The sequence below is a fragment of the Canis lupus genome, chromosome 5 (assembly GCF_048164855.1).
Source record: "Canis lupus baileyi chromosome 5, mCanLup2.hap1, whole genome shotgun sequence".
Lineage (NCBI taxonomy): Eukaryota > Metazoa > Chordata > Mammalia > Carnivora > Canidae > Canis > Canis lupus.
In genome coordinates, this window is record NC_132842.1 from 79434536 (window position 1) to 79455887 (window position 21352).

The 21352-nt window shown below is 50.4% G+C and overlaps 1 protein-coding gene and 3 long non-coding RNA genes across 5 annotated transcripts; 2 read left to right on the forward strand and 2 right to left on the reverse strand.

Moving 5' to 3' along the window:
• The first annotated feature begins 8180 nt into the window (after positions 1–8180).
• Positions 8181–15426, forward strand: PLA2G2D (phospholipase A2 group IID). Its single transcript, XM_072825127.1, has 4 exons — positions 8181–8295; positions 11263–11407; positions 12122–12228; positions 13829–15426. Exons 1-4 carry the CDS (start codon positions 8202–8204, stop codon positions 13972–13974), a joined length of 492 nt encoding a protein of 163 aa, XP_072681228.1. The 5' UTR covers positions 8181–8201; the 3' UTR covers positions 13975–15426.
• LOC140633063 (uncharacterized) lies at positions 11103–12361 on the reverse strand. The gene is made up of 2 exons (XR_012030703.1): positions 11862–12361; positions 11103–11294 (listed from the first exon to the last, which is right to left on the reverse strand). It is a non-coding gene; the product is annotated as an uncharacterized lncRNA (long non-coding RNA).
• A 415-nt stretch (positions 15427–15841) lies between the features above and the next one.
• Positions 15842–19744, reverse strand: LOC140634295 (uncharacterized). Of its 2 annotated transcripts, none has more exons than XR_012031819.1 (3): positions 19086–19744; positions 17303–17340; positions 15842–16873 (listed from the first exon to the last, which is right to left on the reverse strand). It is a non-coding gene; the product is annotated as an uncharacterized lncRNA (long non-coding RNA). The 2 variants fall into 2 exon arrangements; XR_012031818.1 differs by having other exon boundaries at positions 18485–19744.
• On the forward strand, positions 17950–20552 carry LOC140634296 (uncharacterized). Its single transcript, XR_012031821.1, has 2 exons — positions 17950–18740; positions 19004–20552. It is a non-coding gene; the product is annotated as an uncharacterized lncRNA (long non-coding RNA).
• Positions 20553–21352: the final 800 nt, after the last annotated feature.

Genomic DNA, 21352 nt, shown 5'->3' on the forward strand with positions numbered 1-21352 from the left:
GGTCAGGTAAGTCAGATTTCTTAGTAAACACCAAAACACTATATAGAAGGGAAAAAAAACCCAGAAAGCATGAAATTCATGCAAATTCGAATTCTGCTTTTTAAAAGAGGCTGTTAAGATCATGGAAAGACAAGTCACAGAGCAGAAGGATATATTTGCAAATATCTGATAAAGGACTCATATTCAGAATATATAAAGAGCTCTCAAAACTCAATAATAAGAAAACAACATAATTTTCTCTTTCAAATGAGCAGATGATTTGCACAGACTCTTCACCAAGGAAGATGTTGGTTGACAAATGAGCCAATACAAAATGTGCTCAGTATCATTAGACATTTGGAAAATGAAAGTTAATACCACAGGAGATTCTACTACACATTTATTAGGGTGCCTAAAATTTAAAAGACTAAATTTTGGCGATGAGGCGAAGCAACTGGTCAAAGACACACCCACAAACATTCATAGCAACTTTATTCATAACAGCTACAAATCATAAACGATCCAAATGTTCATCAGTTGGAAAAAGGACAAACTGTGATACGTTCGTACGACGGAATAGCACTCAGCAATGGAAAGGATGGGAGCCTCTGTTACACAGGACAGCAGGACCTCAGGGAGGCCCAAGGCAGCTCTTTGGGGGAACGGAAGTATTTCCTGTGGTGACCAGGGGCGTGGTTCTACAGGTGTGTGCATTCGCCAAAACTCACTGAACTTGACACATTTTATTGGTGCATTTTATTCTATGCAAATGGTACCTCAGTAAAACCGATTTTATTTTATTTTTTTATTTTATTTTATTTTTTAGTAAAACCGATTTTAAAAGAAACCAAGAAACAGGGACGCCTGGGTGGCTCCATGGTTGAGCATCTGCCTTCAGCTCAGGTCATGATTCCGGGGTCCTGGGATTGAGTCCTGCATCGGGCTCGCCTCGGGGGGCCTGCTTCTCCCTCTGTCTATGTCTCTGCCTCTCCCCCTGTGTCTCTCATGAATAAATAAAGAAAATCTTTTTAAAAAGAAAGACAGACAGGTAGCCCGGGTGGCTCAGCGGTTTAGCACCTGCCTTCGGCCCAGGGCGTGATCCTGGAGTCCCGGGATCGAGTCCCACGTCGGGCTCCCCGCAGGGAGCCTGCTTCTCCCTCTGCCTGTGTCTCTGCCTCTCTCTCAAGAATAAATAAATAAAATCTTTAAAAAGAAAGAAAAGAAAGAAAGAAACCAAGAAACATTTCTAAGAAAAACTTACTCCTACATTTATAACAAAAATGTCTTATATATACATACCTATGATGATTGTTTTGCCAAATCATCCCTAATCGTTAAGCAGCTGACTGTGGGGGAGTGAGGCACCAAAGGACATGTTCCCATTTTATGGAGGCGGAATCTGAGGCAATGAGCTGGAGAGCCACGTGTCTCAGCCTTATGAGTCAGGGAAGGCCAGGTCGGGAGGACCAGGCGGGTCCCTCAGATCAGATCCCTGAACTGCAGGAGCGCTGTGTGTGCTGCGGGGAAGAGGAGCCGAGCAAGCGGAAGAAAGAGGACGATGACTAACAGCTGCTCACCTCCGGGGAGCCTGCTAGGACATCTCTTCTCTCTGGGCTCTCTCAACACCCGCGTTAGTCGGCTCCGGCTGCCATCACAAAGTACCACAGGCTGGGTGGCTTCAAGGATGGACATTTGCTTTCTTACACTTCTGGAGGCTGGAGGTTGCGCATCAAGGTGTCAGCAGGGTTTGCTCCTCCTGAGGCCTCTCTCCTTGGCTTGCAGACGGCCACCTTTTCCCTGGTCCTCACGTGGTCGGTCCTTCCTCGCTCCCTGCCCCTGTCCCAACATCCCCTTCTTATAAGGACACAAATCAGATTGGATTAGGACCTACCCTAAGGACCTTCTTTTAACTTAATTACATCTTCAGAGACCACATTCTGAGGTACGAGGGGACTAGGATTTCTTTTTTTTTTTTTTTTTCCATGGGACATATTTATACTTTATTTATTTTTTTTTATTGGTGTTCAATTTACTAACATACAGAATAACACCCAGTGCCCGTCACCCATTCACTCCCACCCCCCGCCCTCCTCCCCTTCTACCACCCCTAGTTCGTTTCCCAGAGTTAGCAGTCTTTACGTTCTGTCTCCCTTTCTGATATTTCCCACACATTTCTTCTCCCTTCCCTTATTTCACATAAGCATTGAAGGAGGGCACCATTCAGCGCATAACAGCACCCATTGTCCACATGGCCCACGGCTATAGCCAGCTGGGAAAAACCAGACTGGGGAGTGGCATTGGGTCAGGTTGGCCCTCTAAGTGGTTAGACCCTTTAAAGTCCCACTAACCCCTCTGTAAGTGGGGCAAATAATATCACCTTTTAAACTGTGCTTTGAGGAGGGAGTGAGAGCAAAGGCTTTGTGCAAGGCAAAGTACTTGTTATCTCCCAGGGAGCTAATGGTGTATCCCTCTAGGCTAACCCTTTCCCCGGGTCTCACGGAGGTGGTGGCCCATTGAGGGGGGGAGGTCATATTAAGAGTAAGAAATGCCTCTGGCTTATTATCTGGCCCATGTAAGTCAGAACCCCCTGGAGCCCCCACTTCCCAAATAAAGTCTTGCTGTCATTTCTGGGAGTCTCTGTAGGAGCCTTGGGAGCTCCAGATGTCTCCAATCTTCTCTACTCCCCCGTGTGACCTCTACAGCTGTTCATGGAGGCCTCAGCACCCCAAAGCTGCAGGCTCAGTGGGATCACCCTACATTTCAGCCTCTGAGAGCACATTGCTCTGCACAGAGAATGGGGCATGCCTCCGGCCCCACACTGTGTCATGCTCCCTTCTGTCTCCTGGGCCCCACTTGGTGACCATAGCCTATGCCTGAAGCTTCTATGTGGCCTGCTCCATGAGGCTCCAGCCAAATCCAGCAAAAGAATAGCTTGGTGTCCACAGTCACACACACCCCCCCATTCTGACTGCTTAGGCAGATAAATCCACTTCATGCAAATCATCTCATGCAAATTGGTGTGAGGCCCCCACCCACACCCAGAGACGGGGGCGCCGGGGGTCTGCACAGCCCAGATTCCAACCAGCTCAAAAGTGTCTGGTTGCTCTGGGGACATCATAAGCTCCTGGTGAGGATCTGCTTTAGTCCTTCCTCTCTGCACCCTACGCAGCATGCTGGGCCTGCTGGCAGCTAGCGCATAGTAGGTGCTCAGGAAATCCCTGTCAAATGGAGTCACTTGCTGGCTTCCTATAGGATTTCTTTAAAGTGTGGTCTTTGCCTCCCATAAGCTAATATTTTTTTAAAGATTTTATTTATTTATTTGAGAGAGAGAGAGAGAGAGTACTAGTAGGGGGAGGCATAGGCAGAGGGAGAAGTAGGTTCCCCACTGACCAGAGAGCCTGACGCAGGGCTCTATCCCAGGACCCTGGGATTATGACCTGAGCCAAAGGCAGATGTTTAACCATCTGAGCCACCCAGGTGCCCCTCCCTTAAGCTAATATTAATAACAATAATAACTGCCATTATTGAGTGCTTACAGTATACAAGCTGAGCACCATATATGCCCCTTGGAATTCTTATAAAAACCCTGGGGTTGGGGAAGGCATTCTCATTTTCCTCCACCTCATATAACAGATGAAGAAACAGATGCTTGGTGAGAATCCACATCAGGCCTGTCTGGCCCCACTTCCTTCTGAATGCTTAGGCTCTGAGGCCTCTCAGGGTGATGTGGCACTTGAGGAAGGCAGCAGGGGAGCTGGGTGGGTTCTGAGAACGGAAGAACCTTTGGGAAATGACCACCAAGAAGCTGCTGGCTGTGGGGGATTTCGAGTGATTCTGAAAATACATTCCATGGTCACTAGTCTGAGTTTAGGTCACTCTGAATGAACCGAGAGGTCAAAGTGGAAATCCCCCTGCTATGTCTGACCAGCTCTGCATCATTTAGAAACAAGAGACTCTGGGTTTCAGGCTTGTGGGGAGGTCAGTTTGCCCAGGCCCTTGCTTTGGTCAGAATTTTAGACTCTTTCCCCCTGGAAGAGGGGTCACCAGGTGCCATACATTTATTGATCACCACCTGCATGCCTGTACTCCCCATCATTGCACCCGTACTCGTGACAGCAAGCCGGCAGGGGATGCATCAGTGGCCCCATTTATCAGATGGGAAACCTGAAGCTCAGAGAGATGAAGTAGTGGAATCAAGGTAATGCTGTTGTTAAGCTGGAATTTGAAGCCACATCCGTCTGATATCAAAGCTGTTGAAGAAGTTTCCACAATGTGATTATACCAGTGTAGCCAACACCCAGCCTTCCCAGCACATCAGAGACGAAGCCCAGAGCCTCTGGGGGAAGCCAGCTCCATTACTAGACCCTCTCCCGCCAATCTTCTGTAACTCCGAGCTTCCTCTCTAATACCCTCTGCAGGTTCCCATGGACGGAACCCAGGCCATGGGACCATCCCAGTGAGTGGAGCTTTGTAGGGAGGGATGGGTTGAGGGGAGGATTCTATCATTGGTTAAAAGAACCTCCTCTCCCCCATGGGGGTACCCTTAGAAGATGTGGGGAGGTCCACTTTCCTCTCTTCTGCAATGAGGTTGGGGCAGTAGGTTTCCAGACCCTCCCAGCTCTCTTCACTCCTACCTCCACTGTGTAGGGAGGGCGAGAAAGGAGGGCAGAACCCCTGGGTGCAATGATTCATCTGTAACCTGGGGATTAGGGCAGGACCTACCTTACGTTACTATGTGTGAACTCTTGGAGCAGTGCCCAGCTCATGGTAAGGGTGGCTCTGATAGGTCTGTGTTCAAACCCATATTCTGCTGTGTACCTGCTGTGTGATCCTAGGCAAGTTTCTAGCCTTCCCGAGCTCCACTTTCCTCATCTGCACAATGGGAATAGCAGTATCTCCCTCACGGTGTGGTTGTGAGAATTAAATGAGACAACAACTCAGTGCCTGACACGTGGTAGAGGCTCAACCAATGGCAACCACTCCTAATAGAATTTGCACTCCAGCATCTAAGCCCCTGCTGCCTCCTTCCACCCACCACCTGGAGATCTTGATGGACTGTGGCCTAAAGGTATCAGCAAGTATTTTTCCTACCATTTCCAGGGAAGTAAAAGCACACAGGCTTGCTGACAAGTCCTGAGGGACGACCAGGCCCAATGGAAACTCATATATGCTGATGGACGCAGAAGCAAGGGAGTTTCTAAATTCTTACAGACTTCAGAGAATGGAAGAAGTTTAAAACCTTTCTCTGGTCCAACCCAGCAATTTCACTTCCGGAAATCTATTTTAAAGCAACCACCCTTTAAACATAGACAAAGCTTTATCATCCCAGCATTAACCATAATAATGAGCAGAGGTGACCTGAAAGTCATAATAAGGAAAAAAACAATCAATAGAAACAGACCCAGAAATGACCCAAATGATAGAATTAGTATATAAAGCTATTAAAACACAATTACTATTCTATGTTTAAAAGAGAGGAAAGCTTGAGCGGGGTAAATAGACACATAGAAGATTTTTTTTTAACCCAGATCAAATTTCTAGGGTAAAACAAATATACTCAGAGGAAAGAAACAGTGGACAGGACTAAGATTTGACAGCACAGAAGAAAAAGCTAGCTGTTTTCTGTTCATCATAAGCAGTAATGGTAACCAACAGATGGCAATGATGATGGGAACAATCATAGCTAACGTCTGTTGATCTCTAGCTATGGACCAAGACCTGGTCACCTACCATGTTGTTTAATTCCTGTGACAGGCTTATGAAGTAGGTACTGTCATTGTCCCCATTTTACACACGAGGAAGCGTAAGACAGAGCTGAGAAACTTCCTCCAGGTGAAGTAGCTAGAGCACAGGGGAGGCCAGCCTAAATCCAGGTGGTCTGGGTTTGAACACCACCTCCCACCCTTTTCACCTCCATGGAATGCTACACGGCCCAAGCTATGGTCACTGTGATGGCTTTCTTCCCATGGGTGAGACTTGGTACACTGTGCTGAATGCCTGTGGCCTCTAAACCCCACAACAATCAGAGGAGGGAAGGACTATTGTCCCCACCAGCAAATGAAGAAACCAAGGCTCATGGAGGGGCAGCAATTGGCACGGGGTCCCATAGTTGGTAAGAGAAGGAACCAGAGTTTGAAGCAGGTCCCTCTGGCCCCAAACCTAGACTTTCAGGTGTGCCCTGGGGTCTTGGGATATGTTGAGGACAGCCCATTCCAAGCCTCTTTGTAGCATGAATGGTGTACCTTTTCTCCCACTAGGGAAAGCCTTCTGGAATCAACAAAGGACCTGTTGTCCCAGCTACTTTTGCTTCTACCCAAATGATAACCAGATCAGGAGAAGCTGAGACTCTAGGAGGTACCCATGTGCCCCATCAGGAGCCCAGATCTGGAAAACTGTGCAGTGAAGTCCCACACTGAGAGGAGTATAAGAGAATGACCACAAGGCACACGAGAGAGAGGCATGTCAAGGACTATGCCAGGGACATATAGTTTGCCTGCTGCTTAATTATTTTGCATGCAGATTATTTTCTCACAGATGAGGTGATTGGTTGGTGAATGAGTCAAGTAGCAAAGGGAAAATTAGACTCTAGAGAGAGACTTCTCAGCAGTGACTTTTGCTGGCACACTTTTTTGGGTGAGCTGGTGGCAAAGAGGCCAATCTGTGCACTATGTCCTTGAAGAGCCATCTAATGGGCATGGGAGAAAACCAATCTCTGCTACCAATGGATCCTCCATTAAACCTTGAAAGGTTACCAGTGGAGCATTTGTGGGAGACCATGTCTACAATGCCTGTGTGTCCTGCCACCAGCACCTCTACCCTAGTTAGGCTGGGTCCCACCTTCTGCCTCATTAGGATTCCCATATGCAAACTGAGCCAGACCTGCAGCGTAAGATGTCAACACACATCAATTGCCTTCAAATTGTGCATGTGCTTGGACTCTCAAGTTTAGGAATAGATCCTACAGAAATAATCCTGGACACAAAGTGAGATTTAACCTCAAGGATATCTTTCACTGTACCAGTATATGGACTAGAATAGTTAAAAAAAAAAAAAAGATTGGAAACAATCTTATGTCCATCAATCGGGGATTCATTAAATGAACAGCATAGATGTGTCAAGGGATTTTGGGTTGCCTTATAAACTGTTACCACAGAAGAATTCTTAATGATGTAGAAATATGTTCAAGTTATATGGGTAAGTGAAAAGACACCCCATAAAGTACTACTTGCATCATTTTTCTAATGGGAAATGTGTGGAAAGATCCATACAACAATAGAACCAGAAGAACATACACCAAAACATCAATAGTGGAAACAACTCAAGTGCCTCTCAATGGATGAATAAAGAAGACGTGATATAGATATCAAAATGGAATATTATTTAGCCATGAAAAGAAGGACATCCTACCATTTGTGACAACATGGATGGCCCTTGAGGACATGATGCTAAATGAGACAAATCAGACCGAAAGACAAATGCTGTTTAATCTCACTTATATGTGAAGTGTTAAAAAAAAAAAAAGCCAAACTTTTGGGATGCATGGTTAGCTTAGTCAGTAAAACATGCACTCTCAATTTCAGGGTTGTGAGTTCAAGCCCACCTTAGGCATGGAGCCCACTTAAAAAAAAAATGACAAACTCATAAAAATGGACAGTAAAATGATAGTCACCAGGGGACAGGAAGGAGCAGAAATAGGAGAGATGTTTATAGGTACAAACTTGCAAATAGTAGAAAATAAATCCCAAGGATCTAATGCACAGTCTAGTGAATATAGACAACAATATTGCATTATAATCATCCAGCTTGCTAAGAGATTAGATCTTTATTCTAACCACTAAAAAGAAATTATAATTATGCGACGTGATAGAGGTACTAATTATTGCCATACTGGCAGTCACAGTGTAATACATAGATGTATCCACTCAACAGGTTGTACACCTCCTCAAACTCACACAATGTTACATGTCAAATCTATTTAAAATCAAAAGAAGTGAATAGTGTTTACTGAATTCACAAGCGATTTTAAGTTATTTTATTGTCTACGATGTTCAAATCTCCTACACTGAATGCGTTCCTTTTGCAATCCAAAAGTTAAAAATAAAAACAATAAAATTCCCCCAATGCCAGAAACAGGAAATAGAGCAGACACCCGAGCCAGAACTGGGAAGGACAGGGGTGGGCTGGGTTGAGTGGGGGGTACCCTGATATAAGAGGCTGCCTCAATGGAGGGGGACTTCCAGCAGCTGCTTCAACCGTCCTGCCCCCCAGCTGGGACCATGGAACTTCCCCTGCTGTGCACCCTGCTGGTGTTTGCTGGTGAGTGAGGCAGGACCCACAGTGGGGAAGGGGAGGCGGGATGGGATGTAAGTAGGCGCTATAGCTCCTTCCTAGACTGAGCCTCTGCTCTGATCCCCACTGCCCTGGTCCCCCAGTCCTCAACCCTTCTGTCCCTGCAAGGAGCCAGCAGCAGCGGCCGGTCCCCAACATGCTGGCTTCGGCCGGGGAGCTCTGGCTCTGCACGCGGTGCCACATGCCTCTGCTGTGAGGCTGAGCATGGAGGGGCTCAGACACTGCGGTTGGCTGAGCAGATGCCTACGGTATTTTGGACACAAATTACAGAAAGGGATCTCCCCACCTCCTTCTGCTCCCCTCTGTCACTTTGACCAGATAATAACAATCTTTCGTTTACGCACAGCACTCTGTACATTTAAAACACTTCCTTTCATGTTCGTTGTCTCCCTTGAACCTGGGAGGAGGGTCCTGTTGACTGTGGTGGGAGATGGGGCGGTTTCCATTCAATCTTCGGCAGGCCAAATATAAAAAAGTGCTTGTTAGCAAATCAGTGGTTTTATTTCTCGATCCGTCTCAAAGTATGTAGTGTTAGAAAGGATTTGTACTTTCGAATGTGGTTTTATGTTGTCCTGGGACTACCAAATTTTTTAGAGGAACACATCTCCTGGGCTACTGTGGCAACCATTGGGAAAATTGCAGTCAACTCCTCTCCCAGACACAAAGAAGCAAGACACTGTAGACATAAAATACGCAGATAAACCTGCATTCGAACGCTGGTCCCCTGTCTCCTGGCAGGATGACCTTGGCCAAGTCACCCTACTTCTCTGTGTCCTCATCCGTAAAATGGACACAATAGCACCCTCTTCGTAGGGTTGTTAGGACTTTAATGAGAAAATGTATCCATAATGTTTAGCAAGTGTAAGTAATAGCGAGGAAACAACAGCCTAACACCCAGCACAGGCGTGATGAGGCAGTAGGTGTGCTAATTCTCGGGGTGAGGGAGTCCATCCCCCTCGGTGGCAACGAAGGATGATAGAGCTACCAGGAATTACTGACAAGCTAAGCCAGTTCACCAAAGGTCACATAACCACAGGCCAAGCTCTGCGGTGTTTCAGGGTTCATTTCGCCTCAACTAGAAAATTATTAGGAGGCAACCATCCAAAAGCTTTCTGAACCCAAGTTAAATATATTGTTTGCCTGGCAAGGGCGAGCTGCATCGTTCAGATATGAGCTTATTTGTATAATGCTAAGCTGACGTGGAAAGGGCCAGACTTGGGGCAGCAAGAGGGACGAGGTACACAGAAAAGCAAGAGTCTGAATTCAGGTCCCTGGTTGGCACACAAGGTGGGTATGACCCTCCCTGCCGTGGGTTGCCTCCGGGTTCCTTATCACGGAATGTGGGATTCCGGGGGTCCTGGGATCAGTCATTAGTACCCTCAAGGCTTAGCAAGGATTCTCTTAAACACCCCTGGCAAACAGGAGTGGCAACATGGATTCTGGCCCATTGAGGGGACACACCGGGTGGGGACAATAGCAGGCCTCCAAGTACGAGACACCACCGGTCCCTTTTAGCTGCAGCCCAAGGCAACATGCTCAGGATCTCACCTGTGGCCCATTGCACAAGCCCCTTCCAAATCCCCTCCTCCCACCTCCACCTCCCCCAATTTGGGGCTCACTCTCATTTTTCTATTCACTTCAATGGCACGAAGAACTTTCATTATAACACCATTTACCTGGGGAGGGGCGGGGAGGGGAGGTGTATAACGAGGTCACTCAAAGGGGCCCACCTGGTCACGTCTCCCTGAAATTCAGGTCCATCTACATTCTCGAATCGTCTCTCGAGGTTGCACACATGTATACTTGGGTCCCCTTATCTTGTCTGGTCCTCCCAGGCCCTCCCCTGAATTCATTGACTTCATACATTTTATTTCTCCTATCTCAGCATTAAGTATTCTTCTCCCCCAATAAAATAATAGCCCCTTATGATCCATTCTAACCAGTAGCAATTATGCTTAGAATGAAAAATATCCACGAAAATCATTGATTTCTAAATCACACGGCCTCCCAGGTGAGCCACGTGAGTGCTTTAATCTGCAGCTTTCTCTAAGGGAGGCGAGGGGCAGGTGGGGTCCAGGGGAAAGTCTCCCTGTTACAGAACGGGAACTTGGTGCAGAGGCAGGGAATGGCACCCAACTGCCTTGGGCTTCAATCGTGGCTCCTCCATGTACCGGCCACTGTGACCCGGAGCAAGGTCCTAGGGCTCAATCTGCTCATCTATAAAATGGGCATTAAATGTAGTTCTTGTTGTATCAATGTGAGTTTCTTAGTTCTCATAAGTGTCCCGTAATTATTGAAGCTGATCATAACATCAGAGGAAAGTAGGTGAGCGGTGTACAAGAACTCTCCGTAACTCCTTGCAGCTTTTCTGTATATATAGAATGTACCAAAACAAAAAGAGTAGTTATTGGGGGGAAAAGAGTATCTCATGGGTTGAATGGAAGTGTAGTTGAATTGAAGAATTGAAGAGTAGTTGAATTGAAGAGTAGTTATTGGGGGGGGGGGAAGAGTATCTCATGGGTTGAATGGAGTCAATGAATTACTACACGGAAAGACCCATGATAAGCATTCACTATCACTATATATTTTTTAAAGATTTAATTAATTTATTTGAGAGAGAAAGAGAGCAAGCGAGCGAGGGCACAAGCAGGAGGAAGGGCAGAAGGAGAGAGAGAAGGAGAAGCAGACTCTCCTGATGTAGGACTCGATCCCAGGACTCTGGGATCATGACCTGAGCTGAAGGCAGACACTTAACCCACTGAGCCACCCAGGTGCCCCATCATATATTTTTATTAGCCATGATGGTTGTTGTCACTTTATTTCCCAAGGTCATTCTGATGTGGTCCACCAGGGCACAAGTGCCAGGCCTGTGGGCCACTGGCCACCACTGATGTTCAGCTCATGTCCTCTCCTTGTTGTTGGACTCCTTGGCAGGTGTGATTCCAACCCAGGGTGGGATCATGAACCTGAACAAGATGATCAAACAAGTGACCAGGAAGACACCCATCTTCTCCTACTGGTTCTACGGCTGCCACTGTGGACCTGGAGGCAGAGGCCAACCCAAAGATGCCACGGACTGGTAAGGCCTTCCCTGGCAGGGCCACGGGTGTCAGTCCTGCCCTGCCCGCCCCCTGCCCCAGGACTCTTCCCTTTCCTGCTCCCCCATGTATTTGTTCCACGAATTCGTTTTGTCCCATGTGCTAGGAACTCTGCTGAGGCCCAGTCCCATTCCAGGTCTCCTCGCCCTTGCCTTCTGGCTGGTTCTGCAGAGTCTCTGAAGGCCCCTTTGCACTTCCAACCCCTGATTTAGTTAGAGTACCCCACACACACACACTCCCTGCTCCCACTGCACGCTGTTTTTTTCAAATTCCTACCTCTTTTTGCCACTGGCTCATTCAATCTTCGCAGCAGCCCCCCCCCAACCCCGTACCCCAGGGAATCAGCCAGGGGGGCTGATGAGAGCCATCCAGACCCAGGGTCACTTCCCTCATCCGCCACTTATAGCCTGTGTGCTCTTGGGCGTGTGGCCTGACCTCCTTGAGTCTGTTTCTTCATCGGTGAAATGGGGGATACACCAGTGCCTCCGTCACAGGGTCGTAGTGAAGATCAAGGGAATATTCACAGACAAAACACATGCCTGGTTCACAGGGCTTCCACCCTCAGTAGGTGTCAGCTGGTGTGACCGCAAAGAAGGCTACAACCCTGCCGGCCTTGACTTCCAAGGTGGGCACTCCATCTCTACCTTGGGCAGCTGTGCTCCCTGCCTGTCCCACCGCCTGTCCTGTCCCTCCAGGTGCTGCCAAACCCATGACTGCTGCTATGAGCACCTGAAACTGCACCGATGCCGTATCCACACAAACCATTATGACTACACCTTTTCACACGGGGACATCCAGTGCTGTGAGTGCCCGGGCCTCGGGGTTGGAGTTAGAGGCTGAGGAAGGGAGCTCTGGCACTCACTGCCTTTGTGGGCTGTGTGACAGTGCACGAGCCGCCCAACCCCTCTGTCTTTCCCATGTGTCCAGTGACTGTAGCTGGGATATAGAGGAATGGAGCTGGGAGTACAGAGAGGTCCAACAGGGGTGTTGAGCCCTTTAGGATTTAGAAGGCAGGCAGGCCTCAGCTTGGATCCCAGAGCCACCATCAACCAGCTTGGTGACCTTGAACACAGTGCTTAGCCCCTCTGAACATCGGCGGTCTCATCCGGAAACTCAGGATGATCACAGTTATTCTACTCCCTAACATTAATTCCAGAACTAAAATGAGAGCAGTTAGAATGATCCTCGCACATGCCCGCCGCCAGGCGCATGCTCGATGAACCACCTGGGGCACGACTTCCCCGTCACAATGTCTTAAGCGTTCCTGGGCCTCAGAACAGCCCAGCCAGGAGCGGCACCATCTCTATGACCTCCATGGTATAGACAAGGACAGCAAGGCCAGAGTGAAGAGGTGCTTGCCCAGGGTCAGCCAGCTGCAAGTGACAAGAACCTGGGTCAGAGCTCAGGTCCCCAGCCCCCTCCCACCCCTGCCCTCCGTCCACCCCTGCCTGGAGACAGGAGGCAGCTCCCAGGGCTGGGAATGAAGGGCTCATCCCATCAGTCCCTGTTCATCGAAGGCTTAATAGTAATAGCAACAGGTGCACCTGGGGGCTCAGCCGGTGAAGCATCTGCCTTCAGCTCAGGTCATGATCTTGAGGTCCTGGGATCGAGCCCCGCATCGGGCTCCCTGCTCAGTGGGGAGTCTGCTTCCCCTGCTCTCCCACTGCCTCTGCCCCTTACCCCCATTCACGCACTCTCTGTCTCTCCCAAATAAATAAATAAATAAAATCTTAAAAAATAATAATGGTGACAATAATAGCCAGCATTTGTTGAGCACCTACTGTAGGCTGAGTGCTTTGCTTCTTCAGTACCCTCAACAGCCCCAAGGCAGCACTCACCCTCACCCCAAGTACAGATCACAAAACCTACGCACCGAGGTCCCTTCGGCCTCAGTCTCCGCACATGCTGTTCCATCTGCCTGGAACACCACCCACCGCGGCTTTCCACAGGGGGAGCAGACCCCTCCCACCTCAGCTCAGATGGCTCTCGATGCCAAGTCCAGTCCCCCTCTTTCATCGTCTTGCAGCCCCTGTATCATCCCTTACTTCCGTGGGGAGCAGGCCGCGATCTTCACTTCTGTGGCTCTCGAACATCTGCCGCCCCCACGGGGTGCAAACCTCCCATGTCCCCTCGAGCCCGCCCTGTCCCTCCAGGGCTTGCTGCAGGGCAGGGGCTCAATTGTTTATTAAGTGGATGAATAAAGAAAGGAGCCATGGCACATGGGGGAGGTCGAGGTCCGGCCAGAGGTCCTGCAGCTCAGGTGGAAGCAGCTGAGAAGGGCACTCGAAAGTTCGGCAAGGACTGTGCTGCCTTCAGGAACTCCCTCCGGGGACCCCAGAGCCACCCGGGCTCTGCCCCCAGGAAGGGACAGACGGTGAGCTCCCTTCTCCTCCACCCCGCAGCTGACAAGGGGACCTGGTGTGAGCAGCAGCTGTGCGCCTGTGACAAGGAGATGGTCCTCTGCCTGCAGCGGAACCTGGACTCCTACCAGAGGCACCTGCGATACTACTGGCGGCCCCACTGCCGCGGCCAGACCCCGATGTGCTAGGAGGAGCCCCCCGGCGGTCCCAGCTCCCTGCCCTGTTCCTCAGCATCTCCAGCTGAGGGTCCTGTGGGACTGCCGACACCCCTACCCAGGGTCCGACCCCCGGAACCAGCTGGGGGTGTCTCCACCTAACCCCACCCGCCTTCTTGCTCTTGGACCTTCTAAATCTCTCCGCCCCGAGGCAGCAGCTATCTCTTCCGAGGATGCATCAAGATCTGAGGAAAAGCCAAGGCCAGGAAGCCCCGTGGGGACAGTATTTGGGCCGAAGCAGCAGGGGTCAGGGGTGGGGATTGGGGGGGCCGTGGTGTGGCAGGTCCTCCCTGCCGCTGCCACCTGCCAGGCCACCTGCTGAGTCTCGCCCCCTCCGATCACGCTGTCCAAGCTGCAGCAGGGGTGGCCTTTCTGAAGGACCACGTGGCTACTTCTTAAGACCCCGTAAGCCCTCCGCCGCCCCAGGGTAGGACCTCTCACGGTGTTTGGGACCCACAGTGTCCTGCACTATGTCACTCTCCCAAACTAGACTGGCAGGTCCTTGCAGGCAGGGCCCATGACCACCGTGGAATCAGGTGCATCCTTGCACCCGAAGCAGTACCTGGGACCAAGAGGGACTCTACAAATCCCTCTCAGGCTAAGGGCCAGATGAAGCTGCCTCGTCCTCTTGCTCTAGGCCCAGGTCCTCACGCACATGCGGTGTGTCCTTTCCTGCTTCCAGGAGTTTTCTCAGGCTGGGACCTCTGCAGAGTGCTCCGCTTACTGTCCCCAGGTGGCTGAGCCCCACCAAGGGCCCAAGGGCTACTTGGAACAGAGGTCTCCTCTGGCTGATTCCTCCTGGCTCTTGCTCCCTCCTCCAAACCTGCAGAGCAGTTTATGAGTCTGGAATGTACCAGGTTTTATCTTGAGTGGTATATAGTATCTGAACTTTCCCAGTGTCCTCCAACTAGACTGGAGCTGCTGGAGGACGGAGGCTACGTCTCTCATCTTTGTTTCCTCTGCTCCCGGAAATAATAGGTGCTCAATTAATATTTATGGACCAATGAGCCCATAATGGATGGATGGATGGAGGTTGTGGGAGATGTTGCTGGGTCCCTACCCAGATCCCCTCCCGGCCCAGTCCCCCAATCTCCAGCTAAGCCAGATGTTTGGCTGCTGTGTGCCCACATCTATCTCCTTCTCCTTGTCTGCTGGGAGCTACCACGCCTCCCACCCTGCCCACCTCTAACCCGTATCTAGGGAGTGCAATACCAGAAGGGAGTAATTGCCCAGCCCCTGCCTCCATGCAGGACCCCCTGGACAGCACATTGCATGTCCCAGAGCTCCTCTTGGGACCAGGCTGAGGCCAGATGTCTGGAACACCTCTTTGCTTAGCTTCATACCCTAGTCTGGCCTGTTTCACTTGTTGCCTTACAGGTTTCTCCTGTGAGCACGCCCTCAGTAAATTACCCATTTGCACAAGAATCCTGTCTCAGGCTCAGCTTCTGGAAAAACTGACTTGGGATGGATGGGTGGTTGGATGGATAGATGGATAGGTGGACGGATGGGTGGCTTCTTCACACAAGGATCCATGATCTATCATTTGTATGTGATTAGCTGTGTCTCCAGCAACAGGGCTGGAGGACCTAGAGCCACTCACACCCTCCAGCCTGTGACATGTGTAAGTGAAACAGTTGACCAAGCACTTATCCTACTTCTACATAAAGCTCAGTGGCTCATGTGAGGCAGGGTAGAAGAATTAAGAACCATGGGCACTGGGTTCAAATTCCAGCCATACCACGGACTAGCCATGTAACCTCACCTCAGGAATCTTGGGTTTCCTCCAGTGTATAGATGAAAGTTAGAAGAAAATAAGAGGAGGTCAGTGCAGTGCCTGACACGTGATAATGCCTCTTTATTTATTTTTTTTAAAGATTTATTTATTTGCTTTAGAGAGAGAGCAGGGGAGAGGGGCAACAGGAGAGGGAGAGAGAGTCTGGAGTAGACTCCATACGGTGCACAGAGCCTGATGCAGGACTCGACCTCATGACCCTGAGATCATGACCTGGGCTGAAACCAAGAGTCAATCACATAGCTGACTGCACCCCCCAGGCACCTGGTAATGCCTCTTTACATGTTACCTATAGCATTTTTGTTCTTGTTGTTATATCATGACCGCATTTGAAATCAAGATAAATCAAGGGAAAATAGTTAATCAGTGTCCCCCTCCTTTCCACCCAATTCCTCTGTCCTTTCCACAGGACCGTGCAAGCTGGGTCAGTTAGATCCTGAGGCACGGTGATCATTGACTCAAGAGCTGACCACCCCCACTCCTCCGTTGGAGCTTCTGTGGCCAGGCTCTGTGATGGTGACAACATCATCATCTGTTGACAGATATGAGCATTATTATCCCGATTTTACAACCTCAGGCTCAGATTGGGGACTTCAATGTCCAAGGTCCCACAACCAGCAAAAGGGAGAACCAGGATCCCACCCTGACTCTCCTCACTCTGCTCCCTGGCACCCCGTCCCATTTGTATCGATCAGGACACTTCCTATGACTTGATGGACTCCAACAATGAGGGCATTTATGACCTCACATGACGAGAAATCCAGGGGAAAGGTGGCTCTCCAGTGGCCTGGAGATGTCCTCCGCACCAGGTGTTCTCTCCTGCTCTTGGCCACCCTTGCTGTGCTGCTCTGCCCCCTGGGTGGCTCCTCCCAGCTTCCCGATTGCAGCTGTGGGCCAGACTTCAAACCTGGACGTGACTACATCCACCAGAAAACATACCATTCCTTTCATGTCTGTTTTCAATGAGCCCTACTGCCACCACCTAGCACATCTCCCCCAAGGACGGGCCATCCTCAACCGTAGTGCTTCAAGGTGACGGGATCACTCTGGTTGGTTTCAATTCCTCAGGTTTTCCTTACCCTGGAGAGGAGAGAGTTAATGTCCCTGAGTGGTGGGTAGTGGCTGCAACCAGAGCTGTGGGGGTTGTTGATGGCCTTGGGTAAGCAAGTCCAAGGCTGGATCAGGAGGAGGACAGTGCCTAAAGCACTCCTCTCTCTGAGCTAAGCACCTAGAGCAGGGCCTGCTGGTCATAGAGTAGGTGATCAATAGTTATTTGTTATGAATGAATGAATGATGAATGAATGAATCCCAGGTTGGTCAAGTCATGGGACTCTGGACCAAGAGGACCAAGAGGTGGGATTGGCAGATGGGATCTCAGGGCAGCCAGGACTGAGTCCCCAGAGTGAGGCAAGACCCTCTCCCCCTCCCCACCATCCTGTGAGTGCTCATTCTGGGCCTTTTTCCAATTCCTGGGATTGGGTAAGAGGCACCAAGGAGGGAGAGACTCACCGGCAGCTTCTGTTCTCCACGCCCATCTCTCAAGTAGCCTGGAGGATGTAGGAGGCAGACAGAGGACACAGTCACCGTGCTTCCCATTCCTCCCGGGGTCAGACTCACAAAGGGACAACCACGGGGGGGGCGGGTGGAGCCAACACTGAGCACCTGTGGTGCCCCCTCGCCCACTCCCCTCACCTCTCTGGGGCTTGGTATTGTCACCTGCCTCTTCCAGCTGCAGAAACTGAAACTCGGGGTGAGTCACTTGCTAAGTGGCAGGGCTGGGAATCGAACCCAGTTCTCTCTGCTCCAGGGCCGTGTCTCACCCTACCTCCCACACTCTTTCCTGGGACAGCTGGTGAGTCAGCCCTGGGTGCCCCTCTAGTGGGTGAGATCCTCCCCCAGGGATGAGGAGGTGAGGCAGGGGCAGGTGGCCAGGCAGGAAGCAGCTCGGACAGAAGGGTGGTGGGTAATAATTGCACCCACCGTTAACAGTAGCGTCCTCACATTGGGAGCCCTTCATCCCACAGCTGGCTGAATCCAGTCCCTAGGCCACCTGGACCCCATGGGCCACCTCCAGGGGGCGGGGAGGGGCCAACCTGGGGGGGGGGGCACGATGGGTAGCTGCCTTCTCCATGACTCTGCCTGCTTTTCCAGCAGAGCCTCTCCCAAATGTCCATGCTCCTTTCACGCTTCTCCCCATCGCTGCGCTGTGCGGTGGGGCGGTGGGTCCTGTCCTCCCCTCTGCACCCCGCCCCCGTCCGTGTCAGTGCCCACTGGGGGTATTCATTTGGGGTGCACAACGCCCCTGCTCTTCCCGAGGTCAGCCCGGAGCCGACCTCACTGGAACAGCCTGGATGTGAGGGCCTGGCTGGCTCTAGAGTGGGGGGGATCCTCTTTATCTTTTTTTCACTTAAAGAAGAGATTTTAGAGTAGCTGGTGAAAACTCAAAGCAAGTCACAAAAGGCAAGGCGGCGGAGTTTCCTTCCTTTCTGTCTCTGCTTTAGGTTCCTGGCCAAGCCTCGCTGGCTTTGGGGCCTCTCCTGGATGGACTGCCCTGGGCTCCTTGCCAGACTGGCCCCTTGGGTCATCCAGGGCTCAGGAGACAGTCACCCCCTGAGAGAAGGTCCCTGCCTCCCAGCAGAAAGCAACCACCTCTCACCCTGTCTCCCTGCCTTATTTCAATTCTCTGCTTACCTTTTCTGTGGGTTTTCTTAATCACTGACTCATTCAGCCGTTTGTATATCTTAGATTGGGAAGCGCACCTGCTTTATCACCTCCCAGCCCCTCCCTCCGAACTATCAGAAACCACCGCCTCCCTCTGCCAAGACCACTCTCCTACTGGCAGGAGACCCTGCAGGCAAAGGTCATTCTCACGGTGGGCTGCCTCTTCTGGAAGGATCCAGCCCCAAGATGAGGCTGCCACAGGGCCCGGCTCTGTTGATGCCTGCAGGTAAGTGCCCCTCCTCCGTCCCCCAAACCCCAAGTCCGGGAACCACAGAGCAGAAGGAAGAGGAAATAATTCAGCCAGGTGGCCTCTGGTTTCTTAAGAGGGAGATGGGAAAAGATACTATTTTTCAGGGTTTCCCTGTGCTAGGAACCTTAAACACCTGATCTCATTTCCACCTCATTACACGGGCCCCCACCGGCTGGGCACTTTACCCTTCTTTTCTGGGGGAGGATCCAGGCTCTGATAAGTAAAATATTTCGCCCCAGGTAACTCACTCAGCAAGAAAATACCAAGATTTGTTCCTCTTGTGCCAGCACAGCTCATAGAGCTGAAAGATTGGAGACCCACCTTCTAGATCAGACTCCATGCGAGCCCCGTTCTATCAGGCCCACTGCTTCATCTTCCAGGTAGGAGGGGAGAGGATTAGGCTTCCCAAACCCCAGCCTTTCGCACATCACCTTCCAGATGTTTGGTTTAAGATTTCAATTTTCTTCTTCTTCTTCACTTTTCTTAACCTAAATAAATATTTTTTTTAAGCAGGAAATTAATTCCACTCTGGTAGAGTGAAAAACCAGTGTCACTTGTCATCAACGGAAAATGACCATAAAAATAAATGCAATGAAAATAAAACTCTTATTGGAGAGGGAAGTGCACGATCAGTAGTTGGGTCAGCTAGCAAGCACGGGAGGGGTGCCGAGGACCCCCAGGCTCCACGCAGAGACCGCCTTCGCCTCAATATATTCTGAAGGACTGGAAGGAACTAGATAGGGAGCAAGTCATGAGCTCTGTGAGCAGCACTGTTTGAATTCTCTGGAGAGTCCCAAACCAGGCTGGAGGTGTGTGGGGGGCACCAGCTGGGTGATGCCGTGGAAGGTTCTGGAGACGAGGGAGGAGGAGCACAGGGCCTGCTCTTGGGGAGCACAAGCACAGCAGGGAAGAAGGTCACGGAGTGCTGGACTGGGGGCTAGGAGACCCCCAGGCCAAGCCAGCTTCTGTTACTCTCTTGCTCCAAGGCCTCAAAAGGGATCAGAATTTGCCAGCCCCGAATATGCCACTTTGTATACAAATTATTTGGGGCTGGTGGCAATTGAGTATCTACAGATGCGGGAGGAGGTCTTTGCCCATCCCTTATCTGCCTAAAAACAAGACACAAACTTCTCTTTGAGAAAAGTGCCCCCAACCCTTGTACTTGGAGAGAAGAGCAGCTCTTCTCATCAGCGCCAGGGAGTCAACACTCCAGAAGCAGACTTTTCTAAAATAGCGTGTCCTCCATTAGATCCCCCATGTAGCTCTTAGTCATTTCCCCACAGGTTATAGTCCTTGAGGTCCAAGCCGCCTCTCCTTTGCTAAAAAGGAATCCTCTGGGGATCCCTGGGTGGCTCAGCGGTTTAGCGCCTGCCTTCGGCCCAGGGCGTGATCCTGGGGTCCCGGGATCGGGTCCCACATCAGGCTCCCTGCATGGAGCCTGCTTCTCCCTCTGCCTGTGTCTCTGCCTCTCTCTCTCTCTGTGTCTCTCATGAATAAATAAATAAAATCTTAAAAAAATAAAAAAAAAAAACGGAATCCTGAGTCTCACCACTTCTTTGAGTTTCACTTCTTTTCGGTGAACTCCTGTGCATGTCAATATTAATAAATACCACATGGCTTTTCTCCTGCTAATCCATCCTTTGTTAGTTTAATTTGCAGCCCCCAAGGGAAAACACCTAAGAGAGTAGAGGGAAAGTTTTCTTCACCAACACTGACCTGCAGTTTCCCATTGGTACCAACATGGTCAGGGTGGAAAGTTCCTATTAAATGGAACAGTAAATAAAATAAGATGTACAACACTATGTCCATATTGAGTTTATGGGGGAAAATGTACTACACGAAAACTTGGCTGGAAAAATGGTCTAACATAGTGGGCAAGAGTGTGGCTCAGCAGTTGAGCATCTGCCTTCAGCTCAGCATGATCCCCGGGTTCAGGGATTGAGTCCTGCATCAGGCTCTTGCAGGGAGCCTGCTTCTCCCTCTGCCTGTGTCTCTGCCTCTCTCTGTGTGTCTCTCATGAATAAATAAATAAATAAAATCTTAAAAAAAAAAAAAAAAGGTTTGGGCCCAGGGTCCTGCACAGAGGATCTGCCAGCTGTTGGGGTCTCCTGACTCCTGGATGTAGGATCTTAGGCATAAGCCACTGAACCTCTTTGAGCCTCAGTTTCTTTACCTGTAAGATGGGAATTACCATACTGTCTTCACAAGGTGTTGTGAGGGGTAAATGACAGACCCCCGGAAGGCACCTTGCACCCCGTCCGGCAGGTAGAGATCTGCGTGCAGAACACACAGCAGTTGCCGTCCTGCTCAGGGTTGAAGGAACATCAGCAGCTGTGGTCATGGCCGTGGTGGCAGCATCTCCATCTTTTTTCTATTGATGTTTCCTTCCTTCTCCCCAGGGCTCATGCTCAGCCGGGCCTGCTTGTCGGAGCTCTATGGCATTAGCAAGCAGGCCATGGAGAGGTGACCCCTCCTTAGCCACCTGTCACTGTGGCTCGGGGGCCCAGGGCAGCCCATGGATGCCAGCCACTGGTAATTCTCCCCTCCTGGGGCAGCACGCATCTGGCCAAGGTCTGCCCTGAAACCTT

Excerpts from the sequence above, each read along its gene's own strand:
- PLA2G2D (XM_072825127.1), top strand. The coding sequence starts at position 8,202 with ATGGAGGGGGACTTCCAGCAGCTGCTTCAACCGTCCTGCCCCCCAGCT. Across the intron at positions 8,296-11,262 it reads CACCCTGCTGGTGTTTGCTG|GTGTGATTCCAACCCAGGGT; the intron begins GTGAGTGAGGCA and ends ACTCCTTGGCAG. Across the intron at positions 11,408-12,121 it reads CCCAAAGATGCCACGGACTG|GTGCTGCCAAACCCATGACT; the intron begins GTAAGGCCTTCC and ends CTGTCCCTCCAG.